This window comes from Centrocercus urophasianus, unplaced genomic scaffold, assembly GCF_019232065.1.
Source record: "Centrocercus urophasianus isolate 14NV4802_14NV808 unplaced genomic scaffold, USGS_Curo_1.0 seq_42, whole genome shotgun sequence".
In the NCBI taxonomy this organism is placed as follows: domain Eukaryota; kingdom Metazoa; phylum Chordata; class Aves; order Galliformes; family Phasianidae; genus Centrocercus; species Centrocercus urophasianus.
The window spans coordinates 1,085,435-1,108,522 of NW_024885000.1; the positions used below are offsets into that span (position 1 = coordinate 1,085,435).

At 49.3% G+C, this 23,088-nt stretch overlaps 1 protein-coding gene across 3 annotated transcripts in view; it reads left to right on the forward strand.

Annotated features, from left to right (window-relative positions):
• UHRF1BP1 (UHRF1 binding protein 1) overlaps window positions 1-22,897 on the forward strand; it is a 28,754-nt gene extending 5,857 nt beyond the window's left edge. Inside the window, exons 2-21 of one of the 3 annotated variants that reach the window (XM_042833573.1) lie at window positions 4,189-4,351; window positions 5,583-5,621; window positions 6,020-6,111; window positions 6,272-6,461; window positions 6,647-6,787; window positions 7,363-7,533; window positions 7,925-8,102; window positions 8,472-8,558; window positions 9,059-9,223; window positions 9,706-9,848; window positions 10,960-11,101; window positions 11,544-11,737; window positions 12,521-14,085; window positions 14,306-14,499; window positions 15,016-15,167; window positions 15,267-15,414; window positions 16,861-17,126; window positions 17,900-18,008; window positions 18,579-18,694; window positions 19,138-22,897. In XM_042833573.1, coding sequence (XP_042689507.1) covers window positions 4,189-4,351; window positions 5,583-5,621; window positions 6,020-6,111; window positions 6,272-6,461; window positions 6,647-6,787; window positions 7,363-7,533; window positions 7,925-8,102; window positions 8,472-8,558; window positions 9,059-9,223; window positions 9,706-9,848; window positions 10,960-11,101; window positions 11,544-11,737; window positions 12,521-14,085; window positions 14,306-14,499; window positions 15,016-15,167; window positions 15,267-15,414; window positions 16,861-17,126; window positions 17,900-18,008; window positions 18,579-18,694; window positions 19,138-19,263 — 4,381 coding nt within the window. In that variant the 3' untranslated portion in view covers window positions 19,264-22,897. Of the gene's footprint in view, window positions 1-4,188; window positions 4,352-5,582; window positions 5,622-6,019; window positions 6,154-6,271; window positions 6,462-6,646; window positions 6,788-7,362; window positions 7,534-7,924; window positions 8,103-8,471; window positions 8,559-9,058; window positions 9,224-9,705; window positions 9,849-10,959; window positions 11,102-11,543; window positions 11,738-12,520; window positions 14,086-14,305; window positions 14,500-15,015; window positions 15,168-15,266; window positions 15,415-16,860; window positions 17,127-17,899; window positions 18,009-18,578; window positions 18,695-19,137 lie in introns of those variants that run through there. The other 2 variants (XM_042833574.1, XM_042833575.1) reach the window with 2 other exon arrangements.
• The last annotated feature ends 191 nt before the right edge of the window (window positions 22,898-23,088 follow it).

The window sequence follows — 23,088 nt, forward strand, 5'->3', positions numbered from 1 at the left end:
TTCCATGGGTTGGTTTCCATGGGTTGGTTTCTATGGGTTGGTTTCCATAGGTTGGTTTCCATGGGTTTGTTTCCATAGGTTGGTTTCCATGGGTTGGTTTCCATAGGATGGTTTCCATAGGATTATTTCCGTAGGTTGGTTTCCATAGGATGGTTTCCATAGGTTAGTTTCCATATATTATTTCCATAGGTTGGTTTCCATAGGATGCGATGCTTTCCATCATCCCAACAGTTTGTTTGGTATCAATCAAGGCTCCTCCAATTCTAAATGCCTTTATACCAGTTAGGTGGATGGGTTTGGTGCTAGAGGCCACACCACATGCATACAGCGCTGTGCATCAGTCAGCCTCATTTTCTGCTCTTTTCTCTTCCTTGGCTGCAGATCTGCATCTCTCAGTGTTGGGCAGCACTGTGACCAGGCAGATGGCTCTGGGGTTGTGCAAAACCTGCTTATGTGGTTTTGCTTCCTGAAAAGGCTTTCCTTCTTCTTCCCATGTGCCTCCAAGCCAGCAGTTTTCCTCCCTTTTTATAGAAGTTCTGATCACTTGCCCAGTTTTATTTCCTCCACAGTTATCTTTCAGTTCATTCCCAGACGTGTTCTGCAGTCAGAGCTTCTGCTGTTGTCTTCCTTGAAAGCCCCCCATCCCCAGCACTGCCTGACCTTTCCTTTTCCACTCGTGACTTTATCTCCATGTAACAACGACCTTTGTGGCTCACAAGAGTCAGCACGAAGGGAACTGGCCTGACACAGAGTTTTTCACAGTATTTTTCCATCGGCACTGGTGGCAAACACCGTGGGTTGTTCTCTCCTGCTGATGGATGATGCGTGGCACTAAACAAAACCGAGGTCACTGCTGTCCTGCTAATTAGTTCTTGCATATAATAACCATAGTAACGAAGATATTAATAGGAACGAGTGTTTTGTCGTGTGGGTGCTGGTTGTGTGCAATAGGAGGTGATCAGTGGGTAATTGCAAACGGGGTCTGAGGCAGAAGATGTGCTGATGGGAGGATCTGTGTGGGGGGAGGGATGGCTCCAAGGAGAGCATTTTTATCTGTGTGTGGTTGGATGCAGCGTGGCAGCAGCTACAGGTGTGGACGTAGATGTTTTATTTATGGGTACAGCCTGGCTTGAGGCCAGCTGTAAGATTGGCCAAACTCCTGCTTGCAGTCCGTGGGTTTGCAGCCTCTGGATCTCCCAGCTGGTGAATGGGGCAGGCCGTCATGCAGGAGTGGCATCACTTCTCGTCCATGTGCTCAGGCTGATGGTGGAGCAAACAGAGGAAGTCTCTTGTGCCCACCTACAGCATGCAGTGGGGGAATCCCAAAGGCCAAGGGTTCTTGTAAGGAGCACGGTGCTTTTCGGCTGGGTCCCAAGGAGCTGCTGAGGGTTCGCTCATCTGGGTGGTGTTTCTGCTTAGGAAAGAGCAAAGCCTTCATTTTGCCAAGAAGCTGGGATGGCACGGTTCACAACTGTGCGTCTGCTGATTGCAAACTGCAATGCCCACGTTATCACAAAAAGGGGAGAGCGGACAGCAGGGAAATCTCTGTAAACTGGCATAAGAAGGAGCCTTGGCCCAGCAGGGCTGCCCTGGTTACAGCTGTTAGAAGCTTCTAGCTGATACTTGCTGTCAACTGCACATCAGTCACCTGAAGGCTTTCCATGGGTGCAGGTGACTGGGATGCTCTGTTGGCTGTCAGCTGCAGATGCTGCCAGGAAGGAGGCTGTCACTCGTGGCATGGGAGTGCCTGCATTTGTGCTTGTGTACACAGCTGCAGAATGGCCTTGTGAGTCTGCAGGACAGCTCTGTCAAGGCTGGGAAAGGATTTTCTGCGTTGACTTTTGTCATGGTAATGTGAGCAGGCTCAAAAGGAGTGCAGTCCTGTGAGTTCACTGGCTTAGTGCTGCATGACTTCTTCCAGAGTTGGGGGAAAAAAAAAGCAACTGTCCCACACGGTCTGTTTTCCTAATAGTCACCGTTTTCATTCATTTTTCTCTAGGCCAGCAATCCGTGCTGCCAAAAATGCTACTGCTTGTGAGTATGAACGCAGCAAGCCTGCCAACAAGCAGCTCAAATCGTCTGCTCTCACAGCTCTGTCCTTCCCCTGGCAGTGACCAAAGCGGTTCTTTTCAGTTTGGCATCTGTAAGCTTCCAAATTCGCAGGCATGCATCATCTCTGCTCCTTCTGTATTCCCCACCAACGTGCATTGGATGCACCAAAGTGTCTCACAGCTGAGGGTGCTTCCACCTGCAGCGCCTCTGCTGCTCTCATCTGCTCACAGGATTTCTGCAGCCTTTCCCTAAGATGAACACAGACGTTTGTTTCAGGCTGGGTCGTGTTTCACTCCACTCCCTCTTGCAGTGTCCGGTGTCGCAGCTTCGCCCTCCTTCCCCAGCACACCCAGGGCTATTTTTATTTTTGGCACACTGAGTGAAGCAGTTCTGTTCTGTCGTGTTTTTCTTTCTGCAGCACCCACCCAAGCGCCCAGCCTGGGACGAGGATGTCAGACAGCTGCAGCTCCCCACGCGAGCACAGCGGTGCCCTGTGCTTTCCTCACTGGGATTGCTTTATTCTCAAACCCGGACCTGAGTGAGCGTGATTACAGCAGCTTTCAGCAGAGCTGAAGGCAAAGCAGGTTGCCTCTGGAGGCGTTCAGCGTAACGCAGCGCCTGGGTTTGTACATCAGGACTCAGCACCGACCTCACAGCTCCCAGCGCATCGCTGCGTCTCCTTGGCACCCAGCGCCACGTTTCTTTGTGCAGGGCTGGGATGCCGTGTTGATCTTGGCCTCCTGCCTGCGTGTGTTTCAGCAGGAGGTCAAAGGGAGCGACGCGCTCGCAGCAAACGTGTCAGCTTCCCTGGGATGCTGGCATCAGCAGCACCTGCGGCTCAGGGAGGTGGCAGATCACAGTGCTGTGTCCTAACAGCAGCTCCTCACCACCATCTGTGTTAACGAAATGCTGGGTTTAGAAGGGTACTTTCCTTGCAGGAAGCTCTGGGCTGGCAGACGGCTCAGGCAGCTTGGTAGCACAGCCCCATGGCTGCACCCACTGCCATCCCAGCAGCAGTGCTCTGCATCCTCCTCCCCTCTGCTCCCTTCAGCAGTGCCTGCACTTTGTGCACGATGCCCCGTGAGCCTTTCCCAGGGAATGGGACCTCGGTGCAGGAGAGAGAATGGAGACACGGGGCTGAGAGCCTTGTCCTGCTTGTGCTGACAATAGGGCCTTTCTTCTGCTTTCTGGAGCGCTGTGCTGAATGAGTATTAGCACAGAGGAATGTGGGCAGCCCGGTCTGGTGCTTGGCGACCCTGCACATAGCAGGGGCTTGAAACGAGATGATCATTGTGGTCCTTTTCAACCCAGGCCATTTTGTGATCCGATGAAATGAGCTCTGGCTGCAGCAGTGAGTCAATGAGCTGGCAGGAAGCCTGGGGGCTGCAGTGCGATGGGTCCGTGGTGCTTTGAATGATGGCAGAGGTTTTCAGGTTTGCAGCAGGGCGTGCTGCTCTTGACCGGCCCTGCTGGAATCGTTCCATCTGTCGCACTTAAATCTCAGGCCCAGAAGGGAGATAGCAGAATATATGCAAGAATAAAACCCTGTGAGAAGAAACTGGAGCAGAGGGAGCAGGGTGATGGATGCCAATGGGGAGGATGGGAATTTGGGCTGAGGGTTGGGTTGCGATGGACCTGCTGACCAGAGAGCTTGCAAGGCTGCTGTTTAAAGAGACAGCAATAAAAATAATTTATGAACAGGCTTTTCCTTTCCTCTGTCCTCATTACCTAGAAAAATCTGGGTAGCAAAGCACTTCATCGCTGCTTTGGCGCTCATAGGGGGAGCAAAGTTGTTCTCCCTATCTGTGGTTTGGCTTTGGTTTGGGTTTGTTTCTGTCCTAAGGCAGTTCTGCTGAATTCTGCCTTTCCAGGGCTTTAGATGGAATTTTCAGTTCCTTGAATTTGATTTAAAAAGAAAAAATAAATAAAGTCCCTTCAAATGTCAAAATGTAAAGGGATTTTCTGGGTGTTTTTTTTTTGGAAAAACCAACTTGCCTTGGGCCTAAAAATGTCAGCATGTTTTCACAAAGAAGAAAGCAGATTCTTTTCACTTAACGCGCCCTTCTGAAAGGCTCTGCGGGTCTCAGCAGCTCCGCTTGGCCTTGGTTTTAGAGCCTCTTCTTTCCTCTCCTGTAGGTTCACCAAGAATCTCTCTCCAGACAAAATCAACCTGAGCACCCTGAAGGGGCAGGGGCAGCTGACCAACCTGGAGCTGGATGAGGAGGTGCTGCAGAATGTGCTGGAGCTGCCCACCTGGCTCGCCATCACCCGGGTCTACTGCAACAAGGCATCCATCAGGGTGAGCAGGGGGGCTGTGGTTGCGTCCCTGGGTTCCACACACGTCATTCAATTCACCCTTCACTTAATATCCAGAGCACGCTGTGGCAAAGAGCCTCGCAGCTTCACTGCATGCTTGCTTTTGCTGCATTAGTTTTAGTTGGTGACCTGGCACTGTTCATCAGAAGAAATGGTGATGAATGACTCCCTGCTCGTTACCCCCAAGCACCTTCAGGTTTTACAGCCCTGTTTCCCCATTTCTTTCATTTTCCTCTTATTTTGATCGCTGAGCAGTTCTCTGTGTCTTCCCTCATCCCCAGTGGCTTGTTTTGTTAATGCTAAGGAGTGAACACAGACCTCCAGCGGGAATAGGAAGCAGAGACAAATGGAGTGCTGCTATCTGAAAGCCTGGCGATGCTGCGAGGCACCATAAAACAAATTGAGCTGAAGCCTTCATTGTTGAGAAGGCAGCTCTTGAGAGCTCTGTGAGTGGCACACCGAGAAGCAGTGCACCCTGCGCTCGTTCAGCCACCGTTGGCTGCTTATGTGCATAATGGCTGAAGTTGGGCATGCATGGGCAGCTGCACTTTTGCACTCTGACCCCTCTTAGAAATTTTCCTCCCTGTGCTTTTTAGAGCACGAAATTGACTTTTTTTCAGTTGATGTGAAATGCCAGGCTGTTTAATCTTGGCTGGTACCACCCATAGCTGCATTACCTGGATGCACGGTTTTTTAGTACATGGAGGAGACTTGTTATGATGGTTCTACTCTGCCAAATGAGAATGAAAACGAGCCTGTCTTACTCATCAGATCTGTTCTATCTGTTTTTAGAGTCAGATCTGCTTAATATAGCACCAAACGTTTGTCCTCCCTTGTACAAGAACTGCAGAGTAAGTGTGGCTGCAAGCAAATCAAATAGGATCATTTGGGTTTGTGTGGAGTCTTCAAAAGGGTGACCTGACTTTCAGCAATGGCAGCATTTTCTACAAAGGGAGTGGAGGAATCTGAATTTGACCCACTGAGCACCTATTACTCACGATGACATACGAGATGCAAAAGCTGGGCTGGGCTTGTAGGGCTGGCAGCTGCAATGTCTCACTTCCCTTTCTGAGCTGTTTGACTGGATTTAGAGATGATTGAAAGTCATAATGGTTGTTTCTCAGAGCAGAACTTTGAGCTCAAATGGTTCCCTGCAATATCTTAACTTTCCCAGTGCAAAGATGACTCTTGTGATCTTACCTTTATTGTTTCAGATCCAGTGGACAAAACTGAAGACGCACCCAATCTGTTTGGTAATGTTTATTCTCTTGTTCTCTTCCTAGTTCTCTGAAGGGAAACTGTGCAGTGTCAACCTGAAGCCTCCAGGCCTTCAGAGCGTGGGGGAATTCTGAGAGCAGTTCTATTAGAAGTGGGGTGACCTCCCATGGGATTCCCATTTCCCTGCAGCATGGAGCTGGGCTCAGCTCCTGGGCAACGTTGCCTGCTTTTTGCTGTTTATTTCCCCCCACTTTTGGGGATTCAGATCACCCAACCATTCTGGCACTGAAAGGTGTGAGAACTTCAGCACGAGACTGAGGGATGTGAGGTGGCACAGCTGGGTTATACCAGCCCTAGAGCCTCAGACCTGAGGGTGTAAGGCTGACCTTGAGCCTTGGTCTTGTATTTACTGCTCCTGTCTTTTGTCTTCCAGTACCTGGACAAAGTGGAGGTAGAGATGCGGACATGTGAAGAGCCCAGGCCACCCAATGGACAGTCTCCCATTGCTCTTGCAGCCGGCCAGAGGTCAGACCCCTGAGTCCCGTGGCTTCTTTCTGACGTGCTGGGGTATGGGATGGGCTGTTCTTCTCGAAAATCAACCACTGACCTCTGGGGGTTCTGCTTTGAGTGGTTCCACACGTACCGCGCTCTCTCCCTGACGACTTAAAGGATTTTCTCTTTGCAGCGAATACGGCTTTGCTGAAAAGGTCGTGGAGGGGATGTTTATCGTTGTCAATTCCATCACTATCAAGATTCACTCCAAGGCCTTTCATGCTTCTTTTGAGCTGTGGCAGCTTCAAGGCTACAGCGTCAACCCCAACTGGCAGCAGAGCGACCTGCGGCTCACCCGCATCACCGATCCACAGAGAGGGGAGGTAAGGAGCCTTCAGATGTTGCCTGACCTGGGCTACATCCCTGTCTGTGGATAGGGACTGCAGAGGAAAGACGTGTGGGACGGTTCCCCGTGCCCTTGTTTCATTCTGTGTCCTTAAAAGGTTTCCTTTAATCCTGGCAGCTGATGCAAATCTCAGCATCTCCCCATTTTCCTCTTTCTGGGTAGGTTTTGACATTCAAAGAACTCACCTGGCAGACGCTCCGCATTGAAGCAGATGCAACTGACAACGGCGATCAGGACCCTGTTACTACTCCTCTGAGACTCATTACGAACCAGGGGAGGATACAGATCTCTCTCAAGAGAAGGGTGAGTGTTTCACCCATCCCTTGGGGGACGCCTTCTCTGCAGCCATGATGCACATTTCCTCCCACATCCCTCAGCCACGCTTCATCTCCTTCACAAGTACTGAGCCCGAGCTGATGTACTGCTCTGCTGTCTGTTGGAAACAGCTGTGTTCTAACCAAATGTCAAAGCTATTTCCCTGGGGAGAATAATGTGTGTGGAGCAAGTCTTAAAATCTGTTTTCTTGTCCCAAGGAGATCTGTCATCTCTTTATTGGGAGCTGGAAGGCTACTAGCTTTGCTTTTAGCTGTCAGCAGAAAGGTGATGATGAGTGGATGTGATGAGAAGTTGCAAAAAATTGTCATCTCTTGTTTTTCTGTCTTAAATGGCCAGTAATCAATTTCCCTTCCAAAGAGAAGGTAGCTTTGAGTCCTTTCCTTCTCAGATGAGAGCAGTGTGGGCATCCACCAGATGAGTTAACTTCTCTCTCAGATGAGTTTCAGAGCAGCATCTCTGCTTCGTGCTACAGCTTCTGTGTATTTTGAGGAGAGTGTAAAGTGAGCAGCTCTTAGTCCCTGACACCTTCTTGCTGTTTTCAGACCAAAGATTGCAATGTGATGGCATCAAAGCTGATGTTTCTCCTTGACGACCTTCTCTGGGTGCTGACAGACTCTCAGCTGAAAGCAATGATGAAATATGCAGAGTCTCTGAGTGAAGCCATGGAGAAGTCTGCTCAGCAGAGGAAGAGCTTGGCACCAGACTCTGTGCAGGTGAGTGAGCCATAGGGAAGAGCAGAAGACAGAGAGAGCTCTGTATTTTTTGCTGTTGTTCTTTGGTTTCCATATAGCATAGTCTGTGAGAGCCTTGAAGCAGCAGTTCTAAGCAGCAACTTTGAACATCCCTCACCACTTGTTTTTTTATGTTTTTCCCCAGATCCCGTTCTAAGTAACTGATTGGTGAATGTCATACAATAAATACAGAGGACAAAAAGTGTTTCTAGGGGGGGAAGAGGAATATCACTGGTAGTGGAAGCTCTGGGGAAGGAGGGCAGTGCATGTAGTGCAGTGAGGTTACAGGAGGGATCATAAGGAATACTTTGCCCTTTTGGTCTCAGAATATCTTCCAAGGTGAGCTCTTACCAAGCTTGTTGTTTCCTAACAGATCACACCACCAGCTCCCAGTACCCAGCAGTCCTGGTCTCAACCATTTGGAGTCAGCCCGAACGCAACCAGCATTGGTCAGTACTTCGATAAACACGACATGAAGGAGTCGTCCTACCACCTCCTCATCTCACGCCTGGATCTGCACATCTGTGACGACAGCCACACTCGAGAGTCAGGTAACAGAGAGCAGCAGCAGGAGCAAAAAAAATCAGCCAGTCCTTTTCTTTCTCAGAGGAGGATTTTCCTCTGGAAACTCTCCTGATTGGTGCTGTGAGAAATGTGATTAATGGGAGCCTGGAAAGCAGTGGGGTCTTGTGATTTGGAATTTGAGATTCTAGATCTGGTTCCTATGGTATAAACTGTTGCCTTGTTACATTCAGTTGCCCTTTTCCTCCCCTAGGATGAGATTCTGATAGAGCTCTTTAGAAGCAGATACCAGCCATGGTAACAGTGATGGCAATCAGAGCAGCATTGTTCTGAATTATCCTGAGTCAGGGCTTGGATTGCAGAGCTGATCATAGTTTTCTTTGTTCCATTTCTCGCAGGCACTTTGAAGCATGGGATGCTGGGAGGTGCCATGCAGCTGACCTTCAGGAGGATGGCTTTTGACTATTATCCCTTCCATAGGGCTGGTAAGGGGGTTTGTCATTCCAGCTTGAAAAAAGAACTTGAAGAATGGTGATGCTGTGAGGCGTCGGGCAGGGCAAGAGGAAAGAGCTGCACAAAGGACCTGGATCTGAAATCCTCGCGGTCAGGGTTGATCTGATTTACCTCTTGATGGAAGATTGACAAGCTGTTGGCAGAGTGCAAAGAAAGGAACGAGTTGCTGCCTGCCATAAAACCATAAAGTTGGAACTTTGAATTTCTTTTTGGGTTGCTGAAGCTCAGGACCTGATTCTGAGCACATCAATTAGAAAGGGTTGTGTCTCAGGAGAAAATCTGTTGGTTAAGTGAGGGTGCAAGAAAAAGTGTCACCGTGGCATTGTTCCCAATGCTTGTATTTGGAGTAGCAACAGAATGTGATATCAATCAAGGGCGACGCTTTACAGGTTGATATTGGTTTAAGGGGAACAAGAGAGTTGTGAGTATGCAGGAGCCTAATTTTAAAGCTGGTGTGTTTACTTCAATGCAGGAGATGCCTGCAAGCACTGGGTGAGGTACAGTGAGGCAATGGAGACGCGGGGACAATGGGCAAAAAGGTTGGTCAGTGAATTTCAGAGCAAGGTGGAGAAGCATTATGAAGAAATGGATGCTGCTTTTGCCAAGACTCCACTTTCTCCCTTCAAAAAGAAAGCAGGTAAGGATGTTGGATTAAACTCCTGGAGGTGATAACAGCTGTTCTCCATCCAGCAGCATCTCTAGTTCCCTTTCTTAGCAGCTTGATCTGTTGTTCAGAATTGCATGGCACACCAAAAATCATCAATTTAATGGCACAGTACAATGGGTTTTATATTGGAATATTACTGCAGCAAGCATGGACAGACCTGGCTTATTTCTATCCTCTTTAAGTGAATATGTAATGAGTAAATGCAATAGGCTGAGCAGCAGAAGGTGGCTGAAATGCAGCTGAAGAACTTCTGTTGGTGCAGATCATGCTGATCTTTCACAGTTCCTCTACAAGCACTGAGTGTTGGCTTTCTTTTCCTGCCTGGCTGTGCCCATCTGTTTCTAATTCTGGGGCTGTTATTTCTGCTCTGTAAGCACGTCTGTGTCGGAGCCGACGGCGACGTTCACTACCAAGGAGTTGAGTGAAACCCTTCTGCTCTCCCATCCCCACAGACGCGTCCTTGAGTCCTCACAAGAGCTCCCTGGAGAAGGGCCGTGGAGCTCCCTGCAGTCTGCCCCAACTGCGGCACCCTCCCTGGCACCGCCTGCGCTCCAGCTGTGTGCTGCTGCGTGTGGACGACTTGGATGTTCACCAGGTGGGGGCTGAGCAGTGCCTGGGGGCAGCCACGTGGGGTTTTTGTGAGGAAGGAAGTTTAATTGGCTGTGGTGCAAATAAATGGCACAGATCTCGCTCAGTGCAGGCCGGCCATCACGAGCTGAATGCCATTACTGTGCTGCTCGTGCAGCCGTTAAGGCAAGCAGGGAGTGCTGGTCGTTGTCACGTGCAGAGGAAATTGCATGAAGAGCCACAGAGTTTCTGCGCTCTTTGAGTTCGTGTCGGCTTTCAAACCTCCTCAGGCAAAGCCAGGATAAAAGATTTCGTGTATTTGAGAAGGAGGTGATGTGGATTTTTGACAGAGGAGGCATGTATCTGCCCTCGTGCTTTCTGACCCAGCACAGCAGGGATCACTGGAGCAGATCAGCCCTACATCCACACACCCTGTGCCCTTTGAGATCTGTACCAGATGCTGTCATGCACTTACTGGCATGCTGTTAATAGTGGAGAAAGTTATGATGGGATTCACTTCTGTTTATTCACATCACCTAAATCTGATTGTTGTGGTTCTTAATAGCAGTGACATGGGATATAAATCATAGAATCATAGGATGCCTTGGGTTGGAAGGGGCCCCAAGGATCATCAAGTTCCAACCCCCACAAGCAGGGCCACCAACCTCCAGATCTGGCACCAGCCCAGGCTGCCAGGGCTCCATCCAACCTGGCCTTGAACACCTCCAGGGATGCACGGGGCATCACAGCCTCTCTGGGCAGCTGTTCCAGCACCTCACTGCTCTCTCTATGAAGAACTTCCCCCTGACATCCAACCTCAACCTTCCCTCCTTGAGCTTAAAACCATTTCCCCTTGTCCTATCACTGTTTACCCTTGTAAAAAGTTGATTGCCCTCCTATTTGTAATCCCTTTTTAAATACTGGAAGAATATATGTGTATACAAAGAGATGAATTCCCTGGAAGGAGAGGAGTTGACAGTGTTAGAAGGTAGGGGAAAGTTGAATCATTACTGGAAAGCCAAGTGTGTTTGATGTGTAAATGAGACACATTGAGTGTGGGAGGCTGCAGGTTTCTGGGATGCTTTCTTTTGCCACTTGCAGGTTCTGTACAACTGCATTTTTGCCATTGGTGTTTTCAGGTTTCCACAGCTGGCCAGCACAGTAAGAAACCTTCCACCCTGCTTTCGTGTAGTAGAAAATTCCTCAACCTGCCTGATCAGGTCTCTGCAATCCACATTGAATTCACAGAGTATTACTTCCCAGACAATCAGGACTTTCCAGGTAATACACCAAGGTTAGCACCTTCTTTCCTAAGTTCCTTCAGAAATCAGTGTTTTCATTCTTTAGGTGTGTTGTCCATTTTGAAGCTTCTCTGCATGTCAGTGTCCATTCGGTTCCCTGACGTTTGCATGTTTGCCTTTCTAAATTACTACTGAGAAAATGGTGTAGGGTTTACGTGGTGCAAAATGTGGAGGAAATGCTGTACTCAAAAAATAATGAACCCAAGAGCGTATTGAAGGACCTGCTTTGGTTAAAGCTTGGGCTTCTGGGACCCCAGGGAGCTCTGAGTGCTCTGCAGCCCTGGTGTGAGAACTGGGGCTCCTTGCTGCTCTGCTGCTTCTCAGCTTTTCACATCCTCGTGGTCTGTGTTGAGGTGGATGTTAAAGCCCTGTGCTTTGGTGTTTGCAGTGCAGGAACTGAATTTGATTCTGTTTCGTTCTAGTTCCTTGCCCAAACCTGTATGTACAGCTGAATGGTCTGACGCTGACCCTGGACACAGCAAGCATGCTCTGGATGAACCTCTTCTGTCTGGACCTTTATCGCAGCCTGGAGCAGTTCAAAGCAATCTACAAGCTGGAGGACTCAGGCAAACGTGATGAGCATGTTGACGTTCGACTGGATGGCTTCCAGCTGAAGGTACCATGCCCTTCCTCCTTTGCACAGCAGTGTCCTCTCCCTCTCTGTGGTGGAAGTACCAGGGAATAGCTGGAGTCCAGGATGAGCAAACAAAACCTCCACCTTTCTTCTGTCCACTGCTTGTGTTGGTTTTGTTTTTATCTATGGGCCATAAAACAAGCATTTGAGTGCTACTTCAGAATAGATGGACAGGTCAATAGTTATGGAAGCAGTTTCAAGGAGGAAGGAGGAATTGCTGGTTCAGGTAACCAGAAGTTGCTTTCTGGACTTTGGAAGTTGCTTTGACTCCCATTCCATTCCCAATGGGCATCTGTCTGTGGCGTTGACATCCTGTGATGTTTGCCATCTAGGTGATATTTTCCTTGTGTCTCATTTCTCTTCCCTGATTTGTAAATTTTATTCAATTTTCAAATGAGAATCTAGTTCAGCTCTTGGGATTTTAGTAGAGACCAAGACTTCTCAACTGTTTATATATTCCACAGCTGAATTTCTGTGTAAATGGCCAGAATGGGGTTCTGTTGATTTCCCCTCTTGCTGCTTTACCTATCACATCATATAATATCATATCATATCACAGAATGGCCTGGGTTGCAAAGGAGCACAATGCTCATCCAGTTCCAACCCCCTGCTGTGTGCAGGTCACCAACAGCAGCCCAGGCTGCCCAGAGCCACATCCAGCCTGGCCTGAATGCCTGCAGGGATGGGGCATCCACAGCCTCCTTGGGCAACCTGTTCAATGCCTCACCACCCTCTGTGTGAAAAACATGTTTCTCTTTCTTGTAGCTCAGCATCCCTGTGGAGAAGAAAGTCGCTGCCCATCAGGATCGCCCGCAGGCGCTCTGCATCCACACGTCGGAGATGACGGCCACCAACACCCGCCATGCTCCCTTCTGCAGCTGCCAGGACCTCCAGAGCCTCTTCCGTAAATTTGCTGGTTCTGAATTCTTCCACTCCAGCTACACCCAGTTCCCACGATCCCAGGACAATTTTAACCTCCTCCATACCCTTTTCTTGTGCCACGCCTACGAGGTGGATGCTGGACCTCAGAAGCATTCAGGTTTTCCACAGCCATTGCGCAAAACCTCTGCCTCTGAAGATCTGTGGTCTGTGAATTTCACTGAGCTCTGCCTGGACTTCGAGGGTGCTGAGAGCTCAAAGGGCAGAGCCCTTAGCTTTATCGAGCCGTTTCCCCTTTCCGTTTGGGCCTGTCTTCCCAAGAGATGGGGGCAAGCTCAGATATCTAAACGACAGCCGTCATCTGTCTCTGATTTGAAAATCAAGTCTTCTGCCAGCTTTAGCAATCACTCCAAGAACGAGAACCTTCCCAGAGAGCATGGAGTTTGTCAAAGATCAAGAACTGACCAGGATTTGAAGAGCATCTACAAGGTCCCAGAGACGATGGATGCCTTGGGAGAATCTGAGTGTGAACTTAACGATGGAGTAGATGACAAAGAGCTGGAAGCCTCTGCTGATATCCACGTGCTTTTGTCCTCCTCTGTTCATGTCAAAGTTCGTCTCAACCACTACCAGTACCTGGTGCTGCTCAGGATGAAAGAAGTTCTGCAAACACTACAGGAGCAGCTGACCCAAGATACCCAGGAGGTGACTGGGTGTCCTTTAGATCCCATGTCTGCTTCGGTAGGAGTTATGTTCCACAGTGCTGAAGTGGCCCTGCTCATGAACCCCACACCTGGCTCCTGCTTGGAGCCCAAATCCCTCGACTCAGATACAACAAGCCTGATAGAGTCGGAGCTCTCACCTTCAGACAGCAAGGAGGGATTGGCAGCTGAAGAGAAGGAGCTGGCAGCTGAGGAGAAGGAGCAGAAATCCGAGACCGGTTCAGAAAAGGGAATGTGCAATAGCACAGGGGTCCCAGAGGACAATGAGGCTGAAAATACAGGCACCAGTGCAACCAATGTGCCACTGGAGAGGCTTCCAAAATCTGCAAGCGATGGAGCTCTGAGCACAGCCCCACCAAGTAAGAGCATGGAGGAGAAAGGTCTGATAGAGGAAGCTGTGGAAGCCCTGGTTGCAGAAGGAGCAGAAGAGCCTGGCAGCCATCCTCAGAGCCCTGCTCCCCTCCCTGTTAGCCCAACCTCAACCAGTGCCGGCCCCCCGGGAGGAGGAAATCCCTCTCTCAATGGCCAGGCAGAGCTCCTCCCTTTGAAGAACCTGGAGGTGGAGCTGTCTAGTGCGCTGCACATCACAAAGGATGCCACCAAGGAAGCTCTGCATGTTACCATGGACCTCACCAAAGAAGCTATGTCTATAACAAAAGATGCTCTGAGCTTGAGCCGGGAGAAGATGACCTCTACTGTGCAGAAAATGCTCTCTCTCCCCCCAGCCAAGTGAGTGAGCTATCCTCCTGCAAGGCTGCTGGGAAAGGGGGAAGATGTAGGTCGACTGCTCCCTCTGTCTGTGTGCCATTTGGACCAGAGAGGTGTCAGACCTTCATAATATAAGTAGACGAAAGCCTGCATTGCAAGCATGCAGAGTTTAATGCAGTGCCTGTGTAATCCTAAGCTGTTTGCCTTTGTCCTTTTCTTAGTTGTTTTTTTTTTTTTGTAGGGATTCTGTGCCCAAAGCAGAAGAGGGGGCCGTGACTCCGGGGGGTGGCAGCAGCCGGATGCGTTTCTTCTCCATGAAGAGGACAGCATCCCAACATTCCTTTGACACCACGTCTGTGGATGGGAGTGGTCCTGAGGATGGGCTGTCAGTGGACAGCGATGGCAGCGATGGCTTTGTAATGCTCACAGACTCTGGTAACCAGGGTCCAGCTGTGTCCTCGTCCCCTCTCTTACTTCACACCAGCTAACAGTGCAGCTCATGCTGTGTTCTTACAGGATTCCTTGTGCCACTCATTCTTTTTGAAGATGATGAGCATTTTCACCCACAGTGGCTCTTAATGCTTTTGTAGATGCTTTTTTTTTTTGAGATGAAGAATATAAATGAGTGGGGAGGGTTTTCCCAGCACCATTACTGTGCTGCTCTGAGGCATTTGGCCATAGTAGAGTGAGAGGTGCTGTGCAGGTGGGCAGATGTCCCACAGCTTCTGGGGAGGGTTTCATAAAGGATGGTTGGAAGTAGGGATGCCGTGCATTGCAGTGAGTATTCTTCACTTCAGCTGCACATTGTTTAGGTTCATCCAAGGAACTGGAAAGCATTATCTGGAGGATGGTTCAGGTTGTGAGATTAAGGCAGATGCTGAGACCAGAACTGCTTAAAACCAGAAAAAAAAACACCAAGAATTGAGCTGTTGTTGTTCCATTCTATTTCAGAGCCCAGCCTGGACCCTCTTCCTTCAGGGCATCTTCTCCAGCTGCACAGCAATGCAGGCAGCAGAGCAAACCTGGTGGCGGAGGACGAGAGCGGAGCATCTCCTGAAATAAACAGCTCAGCTTCACAGAGCGAGGAGCCCAGCCTGCAGCTGGTCAGAGCTTTGTTCCCTTGTGATGCTGTCTCTCACTGAGCCTTGAAGTGAACCGTGTGGCTGCGTTCCACTGGCTGAGCTTGTCTCTCTGTGTTTCAGGTGTCTGTCCTTCTACTGAAGATGAACGAGGTGAACTGTGCCGTAGAGGCACGTGGTGATGATTTGTCTGTTGCTTTACAAGTCATGAACGTGGTTCCAGAGCAGCTGAACAATGTTGGGATGTGGCAATACCTGCGTGGCTGTGTGGGTAAGGCTCTGGCTTTTACAACTGGGTCGTGTGCCAGCTGCTCTCAAGGAATCTTCCGTTCTAACTTCAGTGTTCACAAAGCTGAAGTACCTGTACAGTCAAGCTGTGTGGCGTCCAGCACTGTGAAACCCTCATCCTTCATGGGAAGTGTTTAAATTTCTTCTGGAGTGCATGAAATCAGCAAAAAGAGGGATAAAACTCCCTAGGGAAACCCCAAATTATCCCTGCCCTGAGTATAACCCTTCTGGGCTGGGGCACTTCCCTACAGATGTGTTCGAATTTTAAAGAAACAAACAAATGGAAAGCACAGGAGCAGCTGCAACCCAAAACTTCTGGGTGCAAACATGCTCAGTTGGGCTGTTATTGATCCATGCTGTCTGTAACCACGAGGGGGCACAGCGAGTAGAAGGTTGGGTGGTGGTGAGCAGCTCTGGGAGGCTGAGAGTTTCTGCTCTGTTTGTGCAAATGCTAAATGAAGGCTGGCTTTGTAATGTGCTGATGGTGAGAGAGGTGGGTGGGCCTGAGGGATTAAGGAGCCTGGTTCTGGTGGCAGCTTCTGTGATGTGAACTCTGAGTGTTTTGAAACCTGGTCTTATTTATTATGGGAACAGGTTGCCCAAGGAGGCTGTGGATGCCCCAGCCCTGCAGGCATTCAAGGCCAGGCTGGATGTGGCTCTGGGCAGCCTGGGCTGCTGGCTGGGAACCTGCACACAGCAGGGGTTGGAACTGGATGAGCGCTGTGCTCCTTTGCAACCCAGGCCATTCTGTGATTCTATGATTTCTTGTGAGACCTATTTTGACCATTTCCCTTACTACTGATGCCATCTGATTGCCCCTCACTGCAAGAAAGACATTGAGGCCCTGGAACGTGTTCAAAGGAGGGCAACAAAGCTGGTGAGGGATCTGGAACACAGGGCTGATGAGGAGAGGCTGAAGGAGCTGGGAGTGTTCAGCCTGGAGAAGAGGAGCTCAGGGGAGACCTCATTGCTCTCTATAACTTCTGAAGGGAGGCTGTAGTGAGCTGGGGGTCGGCCTCTGCTCTCGTGTCATCAGTGATAGGAGCAGAGGGAATGGCTTCAAGCTACAGCAGGGGAGATTCAGGCTGGACATGAGGAAGTATTACTTTTCAGAAAGGGTGGTCAGGCACTGGAATGGATGCCCAGGGAGGTGGTGGAGTCACCGACCCTGGGGGTGTTCAAGGAAAGGCTGGATGTTGTGTTGAGGGACATGGTTCAGTGGGAGCTGTTGGTAAGAGGTGAACGGTTGGACTGGATGGGCTTTGAGGTCTTTTCCAACCTTGGTGATTCTATGATTCTATGATGTCCTGCAGTGAGGTCTTTCAGGGTTGTGCTTTAGTGGGCATTTTGGTGACGGGCTGAGGGTTGGACTGCAGCTCTCTTTTCCAACCTTAATAATTCTGTGCTTCCGTGATGCTTTCTGCTTCAGGAGATGCAGAGGTGGAGAAGCCTTCAGCCCCTGAAGCTGCTCAGACCCAGCCACAAGTGTGCTTGCGCCTCGCAGCAGGGCCTCACGCTGCTGTGCATTCCCCGCTCGCTGTTCAGAACGGCTTCCTTCAGATGCTGGTCCGCAGTTACGCAGCAGAGTTCTTCATGTCCTTCCTTACCAACCTCGGCCCCTTCCTTGAGGATGAAATCATCCCGGAGGTGATCCCCATGGAGATTGAAGTCGTGGATGCCAAAATCACATTGAAGGTGGGTGTGTGGGGAGCTGAGGCGGGATCCTGAGCAGGGCTCACCTCGGTGTTCTGCTTCGGGAAGGATGATGTGGGATCGCTGTGCCTTTCTGCAAAGCTCCTGTTTCCCTGATGGTGTTTTATTTTGTTTCTAATGGGCAAATGGTAACACAAGCTCAGATGGTGGAGAAACAGGAGCCTGCCATTCAGACTCTCTCCCCAGCTTTGTTGATGATCTATTTGCAGACTGAAGGGAAAGAGAATTAAATACCTCTTCCCCAAGTGCTTGTGTGAAATGAGAATTATTTGACCTTTTTGGTAAGCGTGTAAAGAATTATGGGTGAAAAAAAAACACATTATGTAAGAGCTGGTTGATGTAAAGGTGGACAAAACTGTTTTTCTGAAAGCAATAAGCTTGCTCCACTGGCAAGCAGGAACCACAGCAACCTGAGAATCTCCAGACTTTGAGATACTGGCTTCATTTTAGTAGGTTTTTGAATCAGGAATTTGCAGGACAACTGTGAGAGTGATCCCAGGGGAGATGGCTTCTCCCCAGCCTTTGTCATGGATATGGCAGAACTGTGCTGTGATCCCTGCCAGTCCTTTCTGCACAAATTAAGTCTCTGCGTAAATAAAGCCAGGCTTTTCCATATGGTGGGTGACCTTGGTGAGCTCTGGTTGGTAATGTTACCCCTGTGAAGGCTGGGGGCAAGGGGAGCCCTTTGCCAGAGCTGTCACAGCAGTTAAATGTCTTTTTTTCTGCCTTTTGTTTTGCTTTGTTTAATTTTCCAGGATGACAGCCCCCAGATATACCCCACCTCCCCTGGCCCTGTTCCTGTCACCTTGGCAATAGATCACGTCCTCGTGAAGCGCAGAGATGATGGAGTTTTCTACCTAACAGGTCAGAAATGTCAGGAAACGTGTTTTATTCTCTAGGCCTTGTTGGAGGTTGTGCTCTGCTGGGCCTGATTGTGGAGGCTGGAGCTGAAACGGGATGGTTGGTGGTGGGAAGGATGCACTCTGTTGTGTGTGCTGTCCCTAATTCTGATTCTTGCAGTTCTGCAGAATGGGCAAATAATCTTCTGTCTTCAGTGCCAGCATCTACAGCCTTTGGCTGCTCTGCAGGGCTAGTTGCTGGCTGCAGGCATTCCTGCCTCTCTGCTTCTCACTGCTTTTGTTGTATTGTTTGGACAGAAAAACTGATACCTCAAGCAGAACAGATTAACACCTAGAACACTGAATGGGCAGCCTGAATTCATGCCTGGTGTTTCCTAGAGCTTATACAATGATGAAGCACTTCTGCACCTTCCCTTGGCGTAGCTTCTCCCTTTTAAAATGGGGATGTGTCTCTTTTTTTCCTGTTTTTGTTTCAGACAAAAAGAGCATCCAAGTTTTTCTTGCAGTCCAAAGAATCCTGTCAAATAAATAATAATTAAATATCTCCATGCTTTTTGTTTTTTTTTCTTTCCAGCTCCACAAGGGGAGGACTCACCGAAACTGGACAAACCTGTGTCAGTTCTTCAGGGCCACAAGGCCCCAGCACGGTGTGTTTTGGCAGCACCAGCAGGAGGGATGCGTGGACTGCAGGTGAGTCACTGCTGCCTGCTGCTGTCTCGACAACCAGATAGCTGGCAGTGGGCAGGAAAAGTCTTTTGTTTGCATCTGTTTGCACTTACTGGTAGGTGTGGTGTGTTGCAGATAGGGAGCGCACACAGAGCAGTCTGCACCTCCCTTTACAGGCATTCAGAGTATTAAGGGATCAGCTAGCTTGCTGCAGGCCTTACTCCTAGGGCTAGAAGTGTGAAAGGAAGTCTTAAGAGAAAGTAGACATTAGAAATGCATCTCTGGCAGCCTGAGCTGGCTCTGCTGACAGCTATGGAAGTCCTCAGGCAGCGGTTAGAAGTACTTTGCAAATCAAACTGGTGGCTGTCAGTGAGCTTTGTGTGTGCATGAGTGTAGTTAGATCTGCCCTGCTGCTTACCTTTCTAAACTCCTGCTTTGTTTTTCTTTTTCTTCTCTGTCTCTTGTAGTTAAAGGAAGTGCCAGAGTTGCAAAGAGAGCTTCAGAACATGAAAATAGCCCTTGCAGAAGCCAACATGGACAAGGCTCGCCTTCTGCAGGAAATTAGGAAATACAATCCCCTCTTTGAGCTCTGACAGTAGGCTGCAGCTGCTCAGGAGGAGTGGAGACCACCACCAGCACTAAGGCAGCGAGTTTGATTGCATTGCTGCTAAACAGGTCAACCTCCTGGAGAACTGATTGTCACAAAGAGTGGAAACCAACCATGATTGCAAAATACTCTTCGTACAGGGAGAAAGGGCAGAGCTTGGCTGAGCAGCACGGGAGCAACGAGGAGTTACCCGTGTGCTGCCACTTCCCTCTGTCTTGGCAATATGGTGCTACCACCTGCCACTGAACCAGGGCAGCCTGCAAACAAAAGGCCTGAAGTTGGCGTGGGGACACCGTGGCTCTTCATGCACACGGTGGCAGAGACAGTCTGCTGTCAGCCCTTCTGCCTGGAGGTGGTTGGCGTTAGGATTTCTGCTTTTTTCTGCCCTCCTCTTTGTGTTCTTGCCCAGTGACACGTGCCAAGGAGCGCAGCAAAAGGAGTGCAGTTCAATTCACCGCATCGAGGAGTGGCAGAGAATAGGCAGGGCAGAAAATGTGGCTCGGAGCTGTGATGTGAAAAGCATGTGTATTGTCACAGAGAGAGAGAAACTGAGGTCAGGGGGTGTGGGAGATGCAGAATGGGTTTCCCCATGTGGAGGAAGGGAGCTACAGCTCACCAACCCCTCAAGAACAGAGCCAGGATAGAAGAGGAATTCTTTCAGGTTTCTTTTTCCACCTCTAGGAAAAAGAGGTGGTGGTGTATGAGACTTAGTCTAAATCACTCTCAATCCTGCAACATTTGGCTTTTTTGATGCAGATGCAACGAGGAATTCATTATTTCATTACCAAGTGCTGTTTAATCTGTCTTTAATTTTACAGTCAAAGAATAGGGGTGATGGAAGTTGGCTGAATCATGGAATGAGGCCTTTGTGTTTCCTTTTGGACACGTGGTGTCCTTAAACCATTGTGTTTCCCAAGTTTCACCAGTGGGAACACCAAGAAATAGCTGTCTGCACTCCTACAGGGCCGTGTATTTTTCATAGCTCTGGGCTCATGCTCAGTGTTACACGTCTTCTAGCAGGGATTCTGGTGTGTGGGTCAGGAGAAGGGTGCTGAGCAGGGTCCCCTGGGTGCAGGCTGACACTGCTAACTGCTCACCGGGGGGTGGAGGTGAAAATAAGCAGGGTTTGTATTCTTTGTATTCTTACCTTTGCTTGAAGTCTGCGTGGCTGAATGGGGGGATTGGTCTAATTAGTAAAGAAACTGCCTCTGAGAGAGTGGATGGGAAAAGAAATGGGAACCTGGTAAAAGAGGAAGGAAGCACTTGTTTTAAGAGCTAAGAAAGGAAATGTAATTTATGAAGTGCAGAGATCAAATGCACTGCTATAGGGAACGGGGTATGTGGTTTCTTTGCTGTGCTGGTCCGGGCAGGGCACAGGCTGCCTGCTGAATGAGGAGCAGCCGTGAGGGGCAGAAGTTGGTTGTGAAGGGAAGAGCTGTTACAGAGGAGAATTTGTGCTGCTCTGGCACAGCATGGTGGAACATTCACCTCCATCTGTGTTCAGGATGAGTGCCCATCCCTCCCCATCAAATGTAGCATCTGTACTGTGTGCAGAATTCATGGCAGTTCAGCAGATTTCAGGTGCATTTTCTGATTGTGTAAAGGCACACAGTACCCAAAACTTTCTTCTGTTGGATTTTTTTTTTTTTTTAATGTGTGTGTGTGTAAGCATTACTTCGTTGTATTTAGATTAACTAAAGTAATAGATTTTAATCCTGCTTGCTATGCAAGGAACAGCCTCTGATTTACAAGCCATGAGAAGCTGAGGCCTGGGAGCGACACAAAAGAAAGCAGTGATGTACGAGCTGAGTTTGCTCTGATGTACTTTTCCCTTTGCCCAGCTCTGGAGCTGCTGAGCAGTTTACAGACACTTTAACAGACACTCCTGGTATCTTTTGAGCTCTCCTGCAGCTCTGGGGCAATAAGGACATATCTGCAGCACGGCGTTGGGCGCCGAGGCGCTGCTGTGATTTGTGGGGAGCTGGGAGTGTCCTTGCTGTGTTTGTTTGCTCACCCTCTGTAAAAGAGGGTATGTAAGAGATAGAGGCTGATTGTCTGCTGTCACTGTTAAGATCATCAGTGTGATTTGGTGTCTGACTCCACTGTGCTGAAGGTAGCCCTGCCTAATGTTCCTTGGGAGCTGTGCTGGGATGCGGGGTCTGAACAGCCTCGGGGCAGACTGTGCTGCTCAAATGCAGTTTGTGGTTTGTGGTGTCTTTGCCTGCCCAGCTGTGACTGACCGTGCCTCCGATCAGCTGTGACAGCAGCAGTGAGAGCCTGACCTGCCTGCTGGAAACCAGAAGCAAATGGGCACAAATGAAAGGAAAGGAGGAGAGTTTGCCTTTGGCAGAGGGCTCTGCGTCCGCCGCCACTCTGCAGGGCTGGAGCTGATGTTTGGTGCTGTGCCTTTCACAAGATGGCTTTCCCTCCTCCTCAGGAAAGCCCTCTCCTCCTGGTTCCTGTTAGACAGCTTTGCTGTTTTCTCTGGAGCAGATTGTGTGACCCATCCCCAGCTCAGTGCACAACTCGGGTTTGTGGTGCTGCCTGTGATGGAGCAATGTTCTGGAGCAGCCCGTCAAGCCTGTTCTCTAGAGGAAAATGCACTTTAACTTTCTAAGCATCAGCGGGCATTTCCTTCACCAGTACTGCCTCGTGCATAGAATCCAGAAGTAAAAGCAGGGGTCAGAAGTGCAAGATATCTTCCATACTGAAATAAAACTCTTTTCATGCGCAGTTCTCAGAGTAATAGAGGAGAGAGGAAATAAAGTCTCTGTGTATCTCCAGACTTGCTGTGAAACAAACCTATCTGCAAAAGCTCACTGTAAGTACCATTATGAACTGCACAAAGCCCACATAAGCAGAAGTTGAACTTTTGGTCAACCTACGTGCTTCTGTGCTTTCTTCTTTCTGTGTGAAGCAAGAGAACGCTTGCCTTAGGTGGAATGCACTGCTATTCTTCCTTTTTATTCACCAACTGCTTGAAAATGGGAGGTTCCTTTCTTTCACACTTCGTGACTTTTTGTTTGAGTAGAGCTTCATCTCCAGCCAGCATAGGGAATGGATGGGCAGAAGGGGTTTTCTCCAACACGGTGCCTATTTGCAGTGTCACAGAGCTCCTTACCTCTCTTTCCACGTGGGCAGACAGACCAGAGCTGGGCCCAAGCTGTTGGCAGCAAATCTCTTGCTTCAGCAACTCGAGTGCCCCAGTTCTGTGTGACAATTAAATCACTTCCACTATCTTCTGCTTTATGGAGAGAAGTACTGTAAAACACCACCCCCTTCCTTTCCACGAGATGTAGGTGTGGGAGGACAGAACTCCACTGATGATGATTAGCAAAGTTTACTCTTTAGAGCCTTTTGTTTAAGGGCTCTACGTTATGAGAGCCAACTTAATCCTTTGTGTAACTACGTGGCAGTTACCCTAGGAAAAGCACGTGGCCTCAGCATCTTTTACCTTTAGTGAGAAGTGTGCTCAGAGGGGATTACTGGATGCACAGGTGGGTGATGTACAAGTCTGAACTTGAATTTTAGGCAGTATTGGAACTTTGTTGCAGTATATTTCCACTCATGCATTTATTGGTTCTGTGAACCATGGAAAGAAATTAAACTTGTTAACCTCCTCTCGGGCTCCTGCATTTTTTTCCCCCCCCCCTCCTTTTCTTCCTCACGTTCCCCATTGTATGGATTCTAGGCAGCTCCATACAGCTGGGAGGAGCAGCCGAGCGATGACTTAAGAAGCATCAGCTGTCAGCACGTGTTCCCTTGCTCGTGGTCATGGAGCAATACATGCCGGAGGCGTGAAGCTTCTTGG